This window comes from Dipodomys ordii, unplaced genomic scaffold (assembly GCF_000151885.1).
Source record: "Dipodomys ordii isolate 6190 unplaced genomic scaffold, Dord_2.0 Scaffold136, whole genome shotgun sequence".
NCBI lineage: Eukaryota > Metazoa > Chordata > Mammalia > Rodentia > Heteromyidae > Dipodomys > Dipodomys ordii.
In genome coordinates, this window is record NW_012267352.1 from 6124560 (window position 1) to 6140803 (window position 16244).

At 40.3% G+C, this 16244-nt stretch overlaps 1 protein-coding gene across 2 annotated transcripts in view; it reads left to right on the forward strand.

Annotated features, from left to right (window-relative positions):
* The first annotated feature begins 159 nt into the window (after window positions 1-159).
* The window catches only part of Jam2 (junctional adhesion molecule 2), a 56801-nt gene continuing 40716 nt past the window's right edge, over window positions 160-16244 (forward strand). The window contains exon 1 of one of the 2 annotated variants that reach the window (XM_013031052.1): window positions 160-293. In XM_013031052.1, the coding sequence (XP_012886506.1) occupies window positions 227-293 (67 nt within the window). In that variant the 5' untranslated portion in view covers window positions 160-226. The remainder of the gene's footprint in view (window positions 294-16244) is intronic. The other variant, XM_013031053.1, reaches the window with a different exon arrangement.

Genomic DNA, 16244 nt, shown 5'->3' on the forward strand with positions numbered 1-16244 from the left:
CCCCCCACCCCTACTTCCCACTTCCCAACCCAGGGTTGGAAGACCAGCTGAGCCAGCAGCCCAGCCTGGGAAACTGACATCCCAGCAAGACCCGCCTCTATCCGCCCCCCCACTCCCCAAGAGTTCAGCATCGCCCCCACCCCACCCCGCTCCCGCCCGGCCTCCGGTACTCCAGCCGCCCCGAACCCCTCGACCTCCGCGTGGAGCCTGCAGCCTTCCGGGGAAGATGGCGAGGGGGAGCCGCCACCGCCTCCTCCTGCTGCTCCTTCGCTACCTGGTGGTCGCCCTGGGCTGTAAGTTGCTCGGGTACCTCCTGCACCCCTCTCCCACCCCCACCCCCGGCTTGGATCAGTCTCTCTCCATCCCCCCATCTTTGTCCCCCCCTAGCCCACGACGCGGTGCTCCCCGACAGCTCCCCGCGTGGCTCGGGGCTGCGCTGGGTGTTTGGAGCGCAGTGGCGCGGGCTGGAGGGGCCGGGGGCCCGGGATCTCCTACATGGTCGTTTGCTTGTTTGGTCGTTCTAGTTCGAGAAAATCAAGGGCTCCCCACTTAGCGGACTCTCTCTCTCTGTCTCTCTTTCTCTGTCTCTCTGTCTCTCTCTGTCTGTATGTCTGTCTGTCTGTCTGTCTCTGTCTGTCTCTGTCTCTGTCTCTCTCTCTCTGCCTCTCTCTCTCTCTCTCTCTTTCTCTCTCGTAAAGTTGGGGGAAGTTTGAAAGACGCAGGGACGTGATGCGAATGCAAAGGTCGCCACCTACTCCTGAAGATGCGGAGAACTCTGGAAAGACGGCATCGCCCGGGGCCCGCGGGTGGAGAGGGGGCTGGGGGGGGCGGGCAGAGGGATTCTGGCTCCCCAGGGTCCCGAGTGAGCTGGGGACGCGCGGGGCACTCGTGAGGCCGGGCGGGGGTGGGGGGACGCTTGGGGCACTCGTGAGGCCGGGCGGGGGTGGGGGTGGGGGACAAGGTCGTGCTGTGGGGCCAAAATTGCTTTGCCCCCCTCCACCTGCACCCGGGACGCCGAGCTGGCCGGGTCGGGAGGGGGACAGCACAGCGGTGTCCCGAAGCCAGGCTGGCCAGAGGGTTTCCAGCAGGCTTTCCCCGCAGCCCAAACTCATGCCTTAACATGCGTTTCTTAGCGTTACACTTTTTTTTTTTTTTAAGAAAATGCAGGAGATTACAGTCTATCCTTCAATGACAAAGTCTCGACATCTGGCTTTTGCTTTTCCTTTCGTTTTTTTCTCCTCCCCCCCTTTTTGTTCTTCCTTTCCATCTCTCACACTTTTTCCCCCTCTAAAGTGACTTACTCTTGATATTTAGGTTCTGGTGATTTCATACTTATAAGACTTAACCTTCCAGCTGAACATCATCGGTCACAATGCCACGACTTTCCCTCACCTGCTCATGACACAAGTTATCACTGCTCAGGAGATGGGTGCAAGGGAGCAAGGGTCATAAAGGAATGTGCCAAATCAGAAAGGCAAAGTTCCCCAGTGAAATATTTAGGCGATTTTGAAACACTCATTGGCATCATTAGGCGCATTCTCTCTCTGAGCACACAGAAAGAAGCGAGTTCAGACTGACAGGCAGGCTGGGGGAATTGTAATAGAAACTGGTAAGGACAGTTGTGTGTGCATTGAAATCTCCTATTTCACATTTAAAAACAAACAACCTTGGCTTTACTGTAGGAAATTAATTTTCTCTGTTATTCCTGTTCTAGCCTCAAAATAGAAACAATGCATGGTTAAGTTCGAAGTTGAGACCAAGAAAACAGCCAGGAGGAAAACAAAAGCTTCCATGATGGGCCAATGCCGCTATTTCCAATCCTGATTCTTATAAAGGATTATTATTTTAGAAGCAGCTCCATATTGCTTCTGGGATGCCAAAAAGTCTAACATTGTCAGAATGTTTTCTCGTTTTCCTTTCCTCTTTAATATTAAAACATATTGTTTTAGTACTATTATTCTTGGATAAGATTTAAAATGTCAACCAATAGTAGAAATAATAGAGTCACATAGTATTGTACTAAATTAAGTTAAAAATTCATTTTTCAAACATTGCAAATGGAATATAGAGTGCACATAGTCCTCACGCCCAGTGTCCTCTATTTGTAGTACCTTATATTAGTATGGAACACTTGGCTCAGATTTTTCTCATTCTCACCTAATATCCTTTTCTGTTCCAAGAATCTATTCCATCCAGGATACCAGACTCTACTTGATTGTCTGGTCTCCCTGGACAACTCTGAATTGTGGCACCTTTCCAGATTTGTTTTGTTATCTTGGTACACTTAAAGAGCTCTGGCTAAGCATTTTGTAGACTATCCCTTAACTGATCCTTTACTGATGACGTGTGTGTGTGTGTGTGTGTGTGTATGTGTGTGTGTGTGTCTGTGTTTGTGTCTGTGTGTGTGTGTTGGCTGGGGGGGGGCAATCATGGAGGCAAAGTACCATTTTAATCCTTTCATATTGACTTACCACAATGGGTGTTAAAGCCTTGATCATGTGGCTGAGGTAGTGTATGTCAGCTTTGTCCACAGATCACCTCCCACACTCTGCCCTCATGTCCAGACTAGACTTGATAGAAGGAAAATGGGCAAAACCACTTGAAGATGGAATATCTCTGTGAATGATTTGGAATTCTTATGCATGGGAGAGCCACTCTTGCTTAGTTATCTGCTTAGTCACTTACTTTCATATCAGCATGGGCTCATACAATTTTATAATTTGGTTAATAATCCATTATTTACTTACTTTATTACTTTATTTTTTTGTGCCAGTCCTGGGGTTTGGCCTCAGGACCTGAATGCTGTCCCTGGGTTTTTGTGCTCAAGACCAGCACTCTACCACTTGAGCCACTTTTCTTTCAGCATTTTTTTGGGTGTTAACTGGAGATCGAGAATCTCATGGACTTTACCTGGGTTGCCTTAAAACTTCAATTCTCAGGTCTCAGCCTCCTGAGTACTGAGGATTACAGGGGTGAGTCCATGGTTCCTGGCCTATTTTAGTTACTAACGGCATTAGGTTTGTTATGTTGCGATTCCATGCTCATCTTTTCAGAATTCCTCTCAAATATTCTTTTCATCCCCAAACTATCATTTATAATTACAGTAGAGGGCTATTCCATTATTTGTACTATTGGTCAACACGTTAAATATTCTTATTAATCTAGGTTTTTTTTGTTAGTTATCCTGTCATTTTGAGTGTGAGTGCAGTATCTGTTGATATGTTGATATTTATTTTCTGCCAGCTTTTTTTTTTTTACTGTACCAAAATATCTGAGACAACTTACAAAAGGTCTGTTTTAGGGTACAGTTTGGGAGGTTGTGGTTCACAGTGAGCTGGTCTCATTTCTTTGGGGCCTGCAGTGCTGCAGCATACTATGATAGGAGGCATGGGCGGAACAGTAAAGTTCCTCATGTGACTGGGACACGAAAGAGAGAGAAAAGACTAAGTCCCACCGTGTGCTTCAAGGGCATGCCTAACAGCTGGAAGAACGCCCACTGTGTTCCACCTGTTCAAGGTTTTGCTACCTTCCTGTAGTGCTACAGGTTGGGGACCAGGCTTTTAGCACGTAGGGCTTGGGGGGACACTTAATTCAAACCATCACAATTAAATTGCATTTTTATTTCCTTCTCCACTGAGGAAGAAACTTCTCGAGCTTTGTTCACTCCCATTCTGTCCAGGGAGCAAAGTATCTGGTTGATAGCACATCTGAGCATCTAACTTGTTGGTTAGATTGTATCTTATTCCATCAGACTACTATAACAACAACAACAACAAACTGGTTAGATTATAAGCAATAAAAAATTGTTTCTCCAAGTTGTGGAGGATGGAAGTCCACCGGAAAGGAAAGAACAGTTTCAAGGTCTGAAGAGGTTCAATGTCTGAACCCACTTCGAGTTCATAAATGTCTCCTTTTCATTGCATCTTATGTAGTAGAAGGATTGGTGCAGCTCTTTGGGGCCTGTCTAAGAAGGGCACTAATCCCATTCTTGAGGACTCTACCCTCATGACCTAATCACCTCTCAACTCCCTACATCACAATACCATCCCATCAGTAATAGGGTTTCAACTTTTGAGAACATAAATTGATACAAGAAGTAAGGTAGAAAGACAAAACGTATGCATGGAATTAATGATTGCAATGTAAATCACTAAGCACCAGCTTCATGTTGAAGTTGGAGCTAAAGTGATAGCTCAAAATACTAAGGATGAGTATTCAGTGACAGCGGTAGGCTGTCATGATCTGGGCAAAGAGTTGAGCATGAGTGAAAGTAGTTCTGGCTGGTAGCAGCTAACATCTTCAGTTATGGACCAGAACACAAGCCAGATATTTGGCCTGACTCTAATCTCTCACAAATGGATCAGGACTGTAAGAGGAAAGAGAGGTCTTCTGGATCTTTTGTAAAAATCACAAAGTAGAAATGACGCAAAATAGCACCCCAGGAGACCAAAGCCAGGAAAATCCTGCCTTCTGTAAACATTATTAAGAACAAAGCACCATAGTCAATTTGCAGAATAGAACAGGTTCCAGCCTGGCAGAGTCTCAATTGTCTGATGTACATAAAGGTCAAAATGGGCTTGTTGGTAGGCCTGATAATCATTTTAACACTATGATAGAGGTTATGGGTTGTTGTTGTTGTTTTTTAAGTAATCCAAACAAAACTTTAGCCTGAAAAGAACAATGAGTGCTATGTGGCTGAGAATATCCTTTATCCTTCCACCTGAGGAGTAGAGGAAGAGGAGACCATGAGGGTTTACAGATGTTCACAGATGTTCATCACACATGCTCAGCCTTGGTATAGGTTATGTGTAAGACTATAGGAAAGAGTCTTTAATGAAAACTTCACTTCCTGTTTCATCACCAGAAACTTGTCCAGGTTGTGATTTAAAATAACATTTGTTTGCATCCCTTCATCTCATCATGACACATTAAGATATCCTGACTGCCAGGCTGATAGTTAGAGGAAGCTGAGAGAGAGGATGGAAAGAGAAATGGGAATCTGGATCAGGCACTTCTTTATGCAAAGGATGACAAAGAACTCTTAAAACTTAAGCACTGTTTTCGTGGATGGCCTTATTTGTCAAGAAGGCTGGAACTCAGATAACCCCACTAGATTTCTATCGCTTTAAAAACAAAAGGACAATCAGTACAATAGAAATGTATTACCTTGAGGTTCTGGAGGTCAGAAGTCTGAAATAGTCTCACTGGGCTAAAATCAAGCTATTGGGGCTTGTCCATCCAGCTTCTAGAGTCCACCCATTCCTTCATGGCCCATTCCTTCACCTTCAAAGCCAGTGATGCCCAGATACCATCTCTGGTTCTCATTCTTTCACTTGAAATTTCATGTAGTCTACTTGGGTATAATTTATCCATTTCAAGGTCAACCAGTTGACAACTTTAATTACATTACACAGCTTTAATTCTATTGGTTGTATAAAGTAAAGGTATTTATAGACTCTGGGGAATGGGGTATGGATATAGATGCATAGCCACAGTGTAATCAGTGTCATGGCCAAGATTAATTTCGAGGGTATATGGCAACCACACCTTTCACCCTTAGATTCAAGTTCACAGTGAAAAAGAACTATTTCTTTGTATTTCAGATTACACAGTGCAGTGTAAAAGAACACAAACTCTGAGTGAGACCAGTGGTGTGGTCTTGTACCAGTTATTTAACTTCTGTGCACTCTTCTCTTCTGGATTGGGATACCACCCATGATAGTGTTGGATTAAACATGTTGATATGTACACCAAACTTGGAAAACAGAGGATGTGGTCAGTCAGATTTGCTTTTCCAAGAGAACCCATTGAGTTAAGTAGAAGAATGGACAGGTTGGAGTGACTGAGGAGTTAGCAATTATTAGTATAAGCATTTATATGGTTTATTGCTGTTATTGCACAATCGTGTAACTATACATATTTATTACTCACAGAGAATTGTCTCGTATTTGCAAAATAGTCAGTTAAATATTATTAGGATCTTGAAAATTTGTGCTTAAAGAATCTTTCTCCCTCTCCCCTCCTCTCTCTCTTCTTCCACCTATCCTATTTTTTTCTGTCTCTCCTCCATGGTATGAAAACCAGAACCTGGCAGCATTTGCTTACTCTACTACTGTGTTCTCCCATCCGATAAAGATTTTTCATTTTCTTTTTGTTAGTGCTGACTTCTGAGCAGAAATTTAAAAAGTATTGCAGTATACATTTCTTTAAATGGGCTGGGATGTATGGCTTAAGTGGCAGAGTCCTGTCTAGCAAGCAAGGTCCTGAGTTCAAACTCCTAGTATCTCCAAAAGGGAAGGGAGTGAAAAGCAAAAAGAAGTGTTAGTTCTTTTAGTTGCTAATCATCTCCTTTTAGTATTATTCCCTTTTCTATGCCTGGAGTTATCTTCCTGCAACATCAGTTTAAATGTTTCCAAACATTTCCTGACATCTTTAGGACAGTTTGATGGGTTGCGGTGATTTTTTTTTTCTGCTATCAAGTGTGTGTGTGTGTGTGTGTGTGTGTGTGTGTGTGTGTGTGTGTGTGTACATAAGGTGGGAGAGGGAGAAAGGGAAGAAGAAAGGGAGAGGAAGAGGGATTTGCTCACATGATTGTTGCTGGCAGAACCATAAAACCCTAATCTTTGGATCTTCAGGCCAGTGAATGAGTGGGTAGTCAGTGTTCTCCAGTTTGAATTGTTCCTTCAGTTTATGAGCAAAGAAGCCAAGAACTGTACTGGATCTAGTCCACTGTCCACTGTCTTGGCTCAAAATACCCTGTGCAAGAATCCTCATGGGTTTGAGACAGCAATTTGGTTCTTCACTGGAAAAGAGGGGAGGACTGAGTCAGTCTCTCTGTTTCTCTCTCTGTCTCTATCTCTGTCTCTGTCTCACTCTCTCTTTCTCTCATTTCCTTCCTTCCTTCCTTCCTTTCTTGCTTCCTTCCTTCCCTTCCTTCTTTCTTTTATCTTTCTATCTTTATCCCTTCCTTCCCCTCTCTGTACCTCACTCTTTTTGTATATAACTAAACTCAGAGAAGACAGGGACACTAGCACTAGCTAAGAATTGCAGAGAAGTGCAAATGGGCGCTAATTTTAAAGGAGATCAAAGGAATAATGACCACAAATAAAAAAGAACATGGTGAGCTACTGGGAAAGTGCTAATTTTGAAAAGAGAGAAGGGTGTTTATGTTTTTAAAATGCTCTAGAGGCACCTTAAAATAGAAATGAATGCTGATTAGCAGAACTGACACCATCATGGAACAAACTATGACTCAAGCACCATATTTGTCTAATAACAAACACACAGCTATATATTACAAAACTATTTACATCTATATAATTCCATAGGAAGTGTGAGATCATTTTGGTCCATAAGGTGATTTTTGTACTAGAACAAGTCAACTTCTTTTGTACCTTGAGTGTGTGTGTGTGTGTGTGTGTGTGTGTGTGTGTGTTAGGTATGTGTGTATGTGTGTGTGTTTATGCCACTTGACCTCAATACAGTGTCTCTACTTTACAACCTGCATTGCTCTCTGTTATTATTATCATCATTAATGTTCTTCACATGGCCAGATCCAATTTATCCCTTGAAGGTCACATTTTAAAATCTTTGAAGCTTCTCTTTGACTTTCCATCTCATCCAATTCCTCAAAGCAGAAGTCTACAATCTGTTATATGCCAACGTTCTTGGTGTATTTCTGTTCTCCTAAGGCTTACACAAGGCTACATAGTTATAATGCTTCTCCTTCTCTTTGAATTGTGGGATTTTTGAATCTAAAGACATCCTTGGGCCTTCTTACCTAGCCTCAGGCCTGGCACACAGTAGTTGTTTAATAATTAGTTAAATAAAATCAGGTAACATGGAGATTACTTGTTAGCATCACATAATTACATTATTATTTAATAATAAATAGTACAGAGATAGTAAATAGACATAGATAAACTTAATAATCTATGTTGAGTGTGTAACTACTCTCTCTAGAGCTCTTGTTTCCCCTTATTAACTCTGGCCTCCCTGGAGTTACAACACATAGATTGATTGGTGTGTCTTAATATTTTTAAGAAATTATGCTAATAGCTCAATGCTTCTATTGTTAAAACATATAAACTCCTCTTGAATGGCTAAAAACTGACCAAAAACTCTGATGAAGCTGAGAGGCTGAGATACGAGGATTGCTGTTTGAAGCCAGCCTGAGCAGGGTGGCTTCAATTAACCAGCAAAAAGCTAAATGGAAGTGGGGCTGTTGCTCAAGTGGGAGAGCACCAGCCTTCAGTGAAAAAACTACGAGACAGCGTTCAGGCTCAAGATTACCTATAGACATGGGAGGATTGTAAAAATCATTCTCTGGAATGGTGCTCCAGACCCTCCTCTCATGGTCACATCTCTCAATTGAGATCAGAGCAATCCATGACCCATAATGGGCTAAAGTTTATTAAGAGTGATGAGAAGATAAAGCCTGATAAAGTGATCTTTATTTTCAAACCAAAGGCACTTACTTCTCTTAGGCATTCTGTCAGATATTTCCAGTATCTCCTTGTGAGCTCTTGGTAACTGCTGCTTAACATGGAGGAACACTTGTTCTGGATCTAGAGGACTCATCTCCTCAGACCCAAGGTGTCATCTACCAGGTCAGTGTTAGATGAGATCTAGCCTGAGAATTGCAGCCTGTTCTCCTATCCCAGAGAAACTGTGGGAATGTGTTGGAATGTTTGGAAAATCATGTCTGGAGCAGCATCTGCAAACTTTTTTTAAAAGACATACTCTACTTCTTTTACAAAAAGTACAGCCTCAATATAAGCTTTTGGTTAGAAATGTGTGTGTGTGTGTGTGTGTGTGTGTGTGTGTATGCATTTCTGTACTAACTCATTGCAGTAATTATAAAACCTGCACAGAATAAATGTCAAATTAATGGGAAAACTGAAAAATAAACAAACAATAATACTCTTGGTAGGGGAAAATATGAAATGATAATAGCCCAGAACTACATTACTGTGTAACTTGTAGAATTAAGACACTGTAGGATGTCACATGAATAGGACTTAGCCCAACTTCTCTTGGAAACTCACATGTACACATATGCCTATCTAGTTGTATCTGAAATCAAGGAAGATGTTTAAGATTGGTATAGTTACAGTTATATCTGTTTGAGGAAAAAATAGATGTGAAGTTGGCAGTGTCCTTGAAAATAAGTTCCAAATAGACTGGAGATCTAACTACTAGTAAATATATGAATAGAATCACATTCCCTCCCTCCAAAAACACAAACAAAATAATTAAGGGAAGAATTCTTGTGTACTATAAATATGAGAAAATAACCTGAGCTAGATACCACATGCCTATAAACCTAGCTACTGAGGAAGCTGAGATCTGGGCATCATGATTGGAGGCCAGCCTAGGCAGAAAAGTTTGTGAGGCTTTGTCCACAGTTATCTAACACACTCACACACACACACACACACACACACATTTGTGAGCTTCTGCATTGAAAAACATAAAGGCAGAATAAATAATCCAGTGGTGAATTATGTAGCCTTGAAGGAGTGAAGGTGAGCTATGTACCAGGATCTCTGGAGAGAGTGAACAAGGTGAAGAACAGTCAAATGCAGAACACAACATCTTGTGTAATAAGGAAAAGAATATTGAAAGGCTAAATGAAAACTATTAACAGTGGGTGGAGGGGACAAATGGAAAACACTATTCTTCCTATTATTCAATATATAGATTCAGTTTTGAAAATGTAAATATTTTACTTCAAAGAATTTTTCAGAATCACAAAAGCAGCTTTCTCTAAAGCTTGAAAACCAAATGAATTTAGTGTAAGTCAAATGAGTGATATAACCAGGGATATATGCCAGTTTGAGTTGGAAACATAATATTCTGTTATATACCAGAATATGTTTTAAGGACAGATATAACTGTAAAGATATACTGAAACTTAGTATACTGAAACTTATTTTTGAGCATTGGGGTGTGAACTCAGGACCTTACGTTCGCCTGTCAGGTGTTTTACCACTTGAGTCATGCTCCAGCTCCAGAACTTTAGTAATTTAAAATAGTAGTTTTGTTATTGTGAAATGACATCAGTATGTTGCAAGATAATGTAAACAATTAAGTATACTAGTGCCCACAGTAGTAGATTATAGTGTAAGAAAAGATATATGAATAAAGTTTTACAGAGTTAAGTGAGAGTCCTACAATGTTGAGTTTGAATTAGAAATATCAGTAAAGGTCATAATCCTGTATTTATTTATTTATATTTATTTATTTGTTTATATTTATTTTGAACTGGTCGTGGAGCTTGAACTCAGGGCCTGGATGCTGTTTTAGTCTTTTTGCTCAAAACAAGCACTTCAGCCACAGCTCCATTCCAGTGTTTTGGTGGTTAATTGGAGTAAAAATCCCACAGGCTTTTCTACCTAGGTTGACTTTGAATTGTGATTCACTGACCTTAGACACCAGAGCCTGGCTCTTATTTTTTCTTTGCACTTCCCTTCCTATCTCTGACCACTAAAGAGATTTAGAAGAAGCCATAGCAACTTGTATTAGTCAGATTTGATTAAGTAACAGCCTTAAAAAAACAAAACCCTGGTTATTGTGCTGGGACTGTGGTTCAGTGGTAGAGTGCTTGCTTGTCTAGCCTGCATGAAGCCCTGGCTTCGATTCCTCAGTACCACATAAACAGAAAAAGACAGAAGTGGCGCTGTGGCTCAAGTGGTAGAGCACTTGCCTTGAGCAAAAAGAAGCTCAGGGACAGTGCGCAGGCTCTGAGTTCAAGCCCCAGAACTGGCAAAAAAGAAAATCATAGTAGTTTGCCACATCATCATCATCATCAGTATATTATTATTATTAGTAGTAGTAGTAACAGCAGCAGCAGCAGCAGCAGCAGCAGTATTTTGCTTGTGTTCATTTTGGTGACTTCAGGTCTGCTGCTAAGTTTTTGCCTTCTTATTTTAGGGTCCAGACTGAACGAGTGACATTGTTTGGGAACAGTGAGTGATAGAGCTAAACCATGTAATGAGAGTTTTGTTTTGTTGATTTATTTTGTTTTGTTTGAAACAAAATCTTACTGTGTGGTCCAGGCTGATCTCCAACTATGTCCTCTTGCCTCAGACTTTCAAGTGAAGTGAAATTACAGGTGTTTCCAAATGACCAGCCATTCTATTTTATTTATTTTATTTTATTTTTGTTGGTTGTGGGGCTTGAACTCTAGGCCTGGGCATGGTCCCTCAGCTTTTCAGCTCAAGGCAAGTGTTCTACCTCTTGAGCCACAGCACTACTTCTGTTTTTCTGATGGTTATTTGGAGATAAGAATCTCACAGACTTCTCTGCCTGGGCTGGCTTTGAACCGCACTCCTCAGATCTCAGCCTCCTGAGTAGCTAGGATTACAGGCACCAGCCACTGGTGCCCAGCCTTGTCCAGCCATTCTTAAAGCTTATACAAGATATTTTAGTTGCACTAGAAAGAAACAAAGACAAATGAGATTATATCTCAGGGACTGAGGAATCCACATAAAATTCTCTTGGAATTAAGATTAACCTTTGTAGAGAATCTCAAGAATTAAAGAAAGAAGAGGCCTGAGGGAGCTTGCTCCCTCCATCTATGAGGAGCTGGCCCTCACCAGACACCAAGTCTGCCAGCACTCCTGGAACTTCCCAGCCTCCAGTCTGAAAGCAATACATATTTTTTGCTGTTTATAAACTACCCAGACTATGCTCATTTATAACAGCACCAAGAAGGGATTAAGTCAGCAAGTTTCCTGGAAATATATGAAATCTATATTCTTAAACTATTTGTCTTAACCAAGGTGGCTTGTATAATAAACACAAAGTGTGTTTAAATTGTGTTTAGTCAGTTTCATCTAATCAATTTCATACAGAAGAATAAGCTTTATTTCAAACAACAAAACCCTATCATCAACTAGAACTGCAAGGTCTAGGGTAATACAGCAAAGGCTATCAGTAAGTTCAATCTACAGCAGCTACATTTTTCTTTGCATGTCAGTGGCCTTTCCAGTACATTTCTTCTGAAAGGGATTTGAATATTTTATCTTCTAAAATGTAATCCACCAGATAAATATATCTGCCAGATAGTGCATGTCACCTACATAGACTGGAAAGCAAGAACAGATAACTATAAAAAGAGTTGGGTAAATTTGTAAAAAATGTAAAATGTCTCCTTGTATTTATTTAATAGAGACCAGTTTGCTCAAACCTCTTTCATCAATCCTCTAACTTAAAAAAAATATTAGAGGGTCAGAGTATAAGCCAGCATTTCAAACTTTTGAGGGGTATCAGAGGCAGGACTTGAGCTGCTGAGTCCTAATCCCACATTAGAAAACGTGGCATGAGGACTATGCTGGGAGCTATGCTGGGAACTGTAAGGCATAGTAGACGGGTGAAGAGGTTTCAGAGCCAATGAAAATGCTCTTTCTGGTGTTCATTCCGCAATGTAAAGGCACTAGACGGGAAGAAAGAAGTCACTACCTCTGTCTTGTTGCATATGGATTTTCAGTCAGCAGACAGCATCCTGCACGACGTTGTAAGGATGACAATTATTTCTTTCATAATAAGAGAATAATTTAAATGTTGCATTTAGAAAGTGGTGAAAGGCTTGAAGATCTTTATGTGTTCTTAAAATACTGTTGACCATTTGTTAGGTTGGAAGCATAACTGCCCCTATTAACATGAATAAATGCCTTCCACATTCACAACTCAAAATGCAAAGCAGCATTGACCTGAAGCATAAGCTATTAGCTTGTAATAAATAAATATTTCATGATCTGAAAAGAAAATGTAACAAATTGAGCTGGACACCGCTGGCACACATTTGTAATCTTAGCTACTCAGGAGGCTGAGAACCAAGATCACAGCTCAAAGCCATGTCTGGCAGGAAGGTCCATGAGACTCTTATCTCTAATAACCACCAAAAAGAAAAAGAAAACCAGATGTGGAGCTGGGACTCAAGTAGTAGAGCATTAGCCTTAAGCAAAAAGCTCAGGGACATAGCCCTGGCCATGAGTTCAGGACTGGCATACACACACACAAACACACACACACACACACACCCCTAAGTGGATAGGTTACCTAAATATAATTACATTTATTATTGTGAAGGAGTTACCATCCAATTTCATTACCCTTAAGAGCATCACAGGTTGTTAAAAAGGCATTTATTTAAAAATTAATTTTAAAAGAAAATATAAACAAAGATAAGTACTTTTCTGTCCTAAACTTTCTTAATTGTATGTGTGATTTCTTTAAATTGCTTTATGTTGTCTGACAACAGGACATGGCATTTTTCTCTGAAATAAATATAACACTTTTAGTTAATTTCCTTGGCACTACTTTGGATTTTCTTTTGTCTGGTATACCCGTCCAACTTTAGTTTCTATGGGAACTGGATCAATGAGAAAGTATTTAGAACTCTTTTAAATATTGTCTTGTATTTCTAATTTGGGTTCAGTCATTTGTAGTTTAAATATGTCTCTTTTTGTGTTATATCTTTGAGAAAGTCAGGTTAACTATTCCATGATATGTTTGTAATTTCATAAATTTTTTTTGTTGTTAAAAAGATTGGGTCAGGTTGCTTCAAGATGATTTAAAATATTTTAGGTATACTAAACTTTGTAAGGAAGAAGACTCAAGACAGTATACTCAAGACAAGTATTAATTAAACATATCAGAACTAGTTAAGTTTTTCTTAGCAAGAAGGTAGCCTTTCAAATTCACTATGCTGTGAATAGGAGAATTATACTGGGCTTGGATTAGGAACAGGAAGTAATTAAAAGTCTAGAGAGGTCAGATAGAAAATAACAAGAGTTGAAAAGCCTCAGACTGTACAAAAAGGTCCTGAATAAGTTGTGTGTCCTGTCCAATACTTCTATTGTAGTTGTGAGAACAAGTATAGCAAATGGGTCATAAGGTAGATCATAGAGTTCTTTAAAAAAAGTTTAACTTTAGCTGGGCACTGATAGCTCATGTCTGTAATCCTAGCTACTCAGGAGGCTGAGATCTAAGGATCACAGTTCAAAGCCAGCCCAGGCAGGAAAGTCTGTGAGACTCTTATCTCCAATTAACCATCAGAAATCCAGAAGTGGTGCTGTGGTAGAGTGCTTGTCTTGAGCTAAAGAGCTGAGGGACCATGTCCAGGCCCAGAGTTCAAGCCCCATGACCAACAAAAAAAAAAAAAAGAAAAAAAGAAGTTTATAGTCATGTTACAATAGCTATATAAGTGGAAAGAAGCAAGTTATAGAACAAAGCTTTCAAGTTCTGTTAACTGAGACTACGTTCAATCAATTAAGTCGTGAACTATGAATAAGAGAGTATGTGCTGGGGGAAATTAGAGTAGGTAGTATGTGTAGAGTCAATCCGATGAAAATACTGTAGATGCAAGTCTGAAATACTGTGGTAAAACCTCTTTGAACAATAAGCATATGCCCCCCTCCACCACATGTACACAGAGTGATGTAAAACATGCCCTGTGGAGGTGAGCGTACTAGTTGAAGAAGAGTGGGTAAATAGGCCCAATACATGTTAAAAGTGGGACCAAAAAGATCATAGAGATTGTCTTAGAAAGGGGTGGGCAGATGAAGGAGAATGATGGAGGGAATGAACTTTATCAAGGTACATCGTATGTACATATGGGCATGTCACAAGGAAATACACTAATTGCCCGACTAATTGATGGTAATAAAAACTGGAGGAAATTGAAGGTGTTTTTATTTTGTGACACCTGAGTGTGTGATATGAGGCTTGAACTCAGGACCTTGTGCTCTTGCTCGGCTTTCTTGTTCTACCACTTCAGCTATGCTTCCAATTCAATTGGATTTAAGGTTTATTTTTGTTTATTTTTGTTTTGTTTTGCTAGTTAACTGGAGACAGACTCTAGAAGAGATTCCTTCAGCTCTCAGCCTCTTGAGAGGCTGAGATTACAGGCATGAGACACTGGTACAAGCTTGTAGGACTTATTTGATTATTACAGTGATGGGTTGATAGTGGCCATTTGTTCACTGGATGGAAACCAGGGCTCTTAATATCTTATGGTGCACCAGACAATCTTTTATTAAGCATATTTTCAATTGTGTCATGACATTATGATATATTAAACTGATGTATTAAAAATATGAGCACTGCTTTGTGGCTCAAAATTTAGGTTACTACTCTAGAAGATATTTATTATTATTATTATTATTATTGTGAAAATACTGTACAGGGGGGTTACAATTACATGGGCAAAATAATGAGTACATTTCTTATCAAGCATTGTAGCCTCCTCCTTTGTTTCCCCTTCCCATCCCTTCCCATCCTCCCCCTGTCCCTCCACCCAATCCTCCCCGCTACCCTCCCCCACCAAAGTTGTAAAGTTCATTTTTCGACATAAGGTCTTGTACATATCATTGTTGCAATGGGTCCATCTGTATCCCTATTTAAATGATTTGTTTTCCCCTTCCCCTCCACAAATTATACCGACATCAAATACAGTAAAAGCAGGGGTTATACTGTGGGGGAGGGACATACAAAGCAACAAAGAAATAATCTTATAAATGTGTTAGAAACAATAGCATGAAAGAAAAAAACATTTGAATACATATCTTAGGGTTCATTTCCCTAACATCAACTTATCTGACCTTATTCTGCTTAACTAAGACATACACTAGTTACTGCAAATAAGGGAAACCATGGGACCTATGTTTCTTTGGGCCTGGCTTATTTCACTTAATATAATTTTTTCCAAGCCTTTCCATTTCCTAACAAATGGGGCAATGTCATTCTTTCTGATTGTGTATATATACCACATTTTCTTGATCCATTCATCTACTGAAGGGCATCTGGGTTGGTTCCATATCCTAGCTATAGTAAATAATGCTGCAATAAACATAGTCGTGCTGGTAGCTTTAGTGTGGTCTTGTTTGTGATCATTTGGGTAAATGCCCCAAAGTGGGATTGCTGGGTCATAAGGGAGCTCTATGTGGAGTTTTTTTAGGAACCTCCATACTGCTTTCCAAAGTGATTGAACAAGTTTACATTCCCACCAACAATGCAGTAAAGTTCCCTTCTGTCCACATCCCCTCCAGCATCTGTAGTTATTAGAGTTCTTGATTTTAGCTATTCTAACTGGAGTGAGGTAGTATCTCAATGATGTTTTGATTTGCATTTCTTTTATGGCTAGGGAGGTTGAGTTATTGGCAATCCTTCTTTCCTCTTCAGAGAAGTTTCTCTTTAAGTTTTTAGCCCACTTATTTATTGGGCAGTTGTTTCTTTGA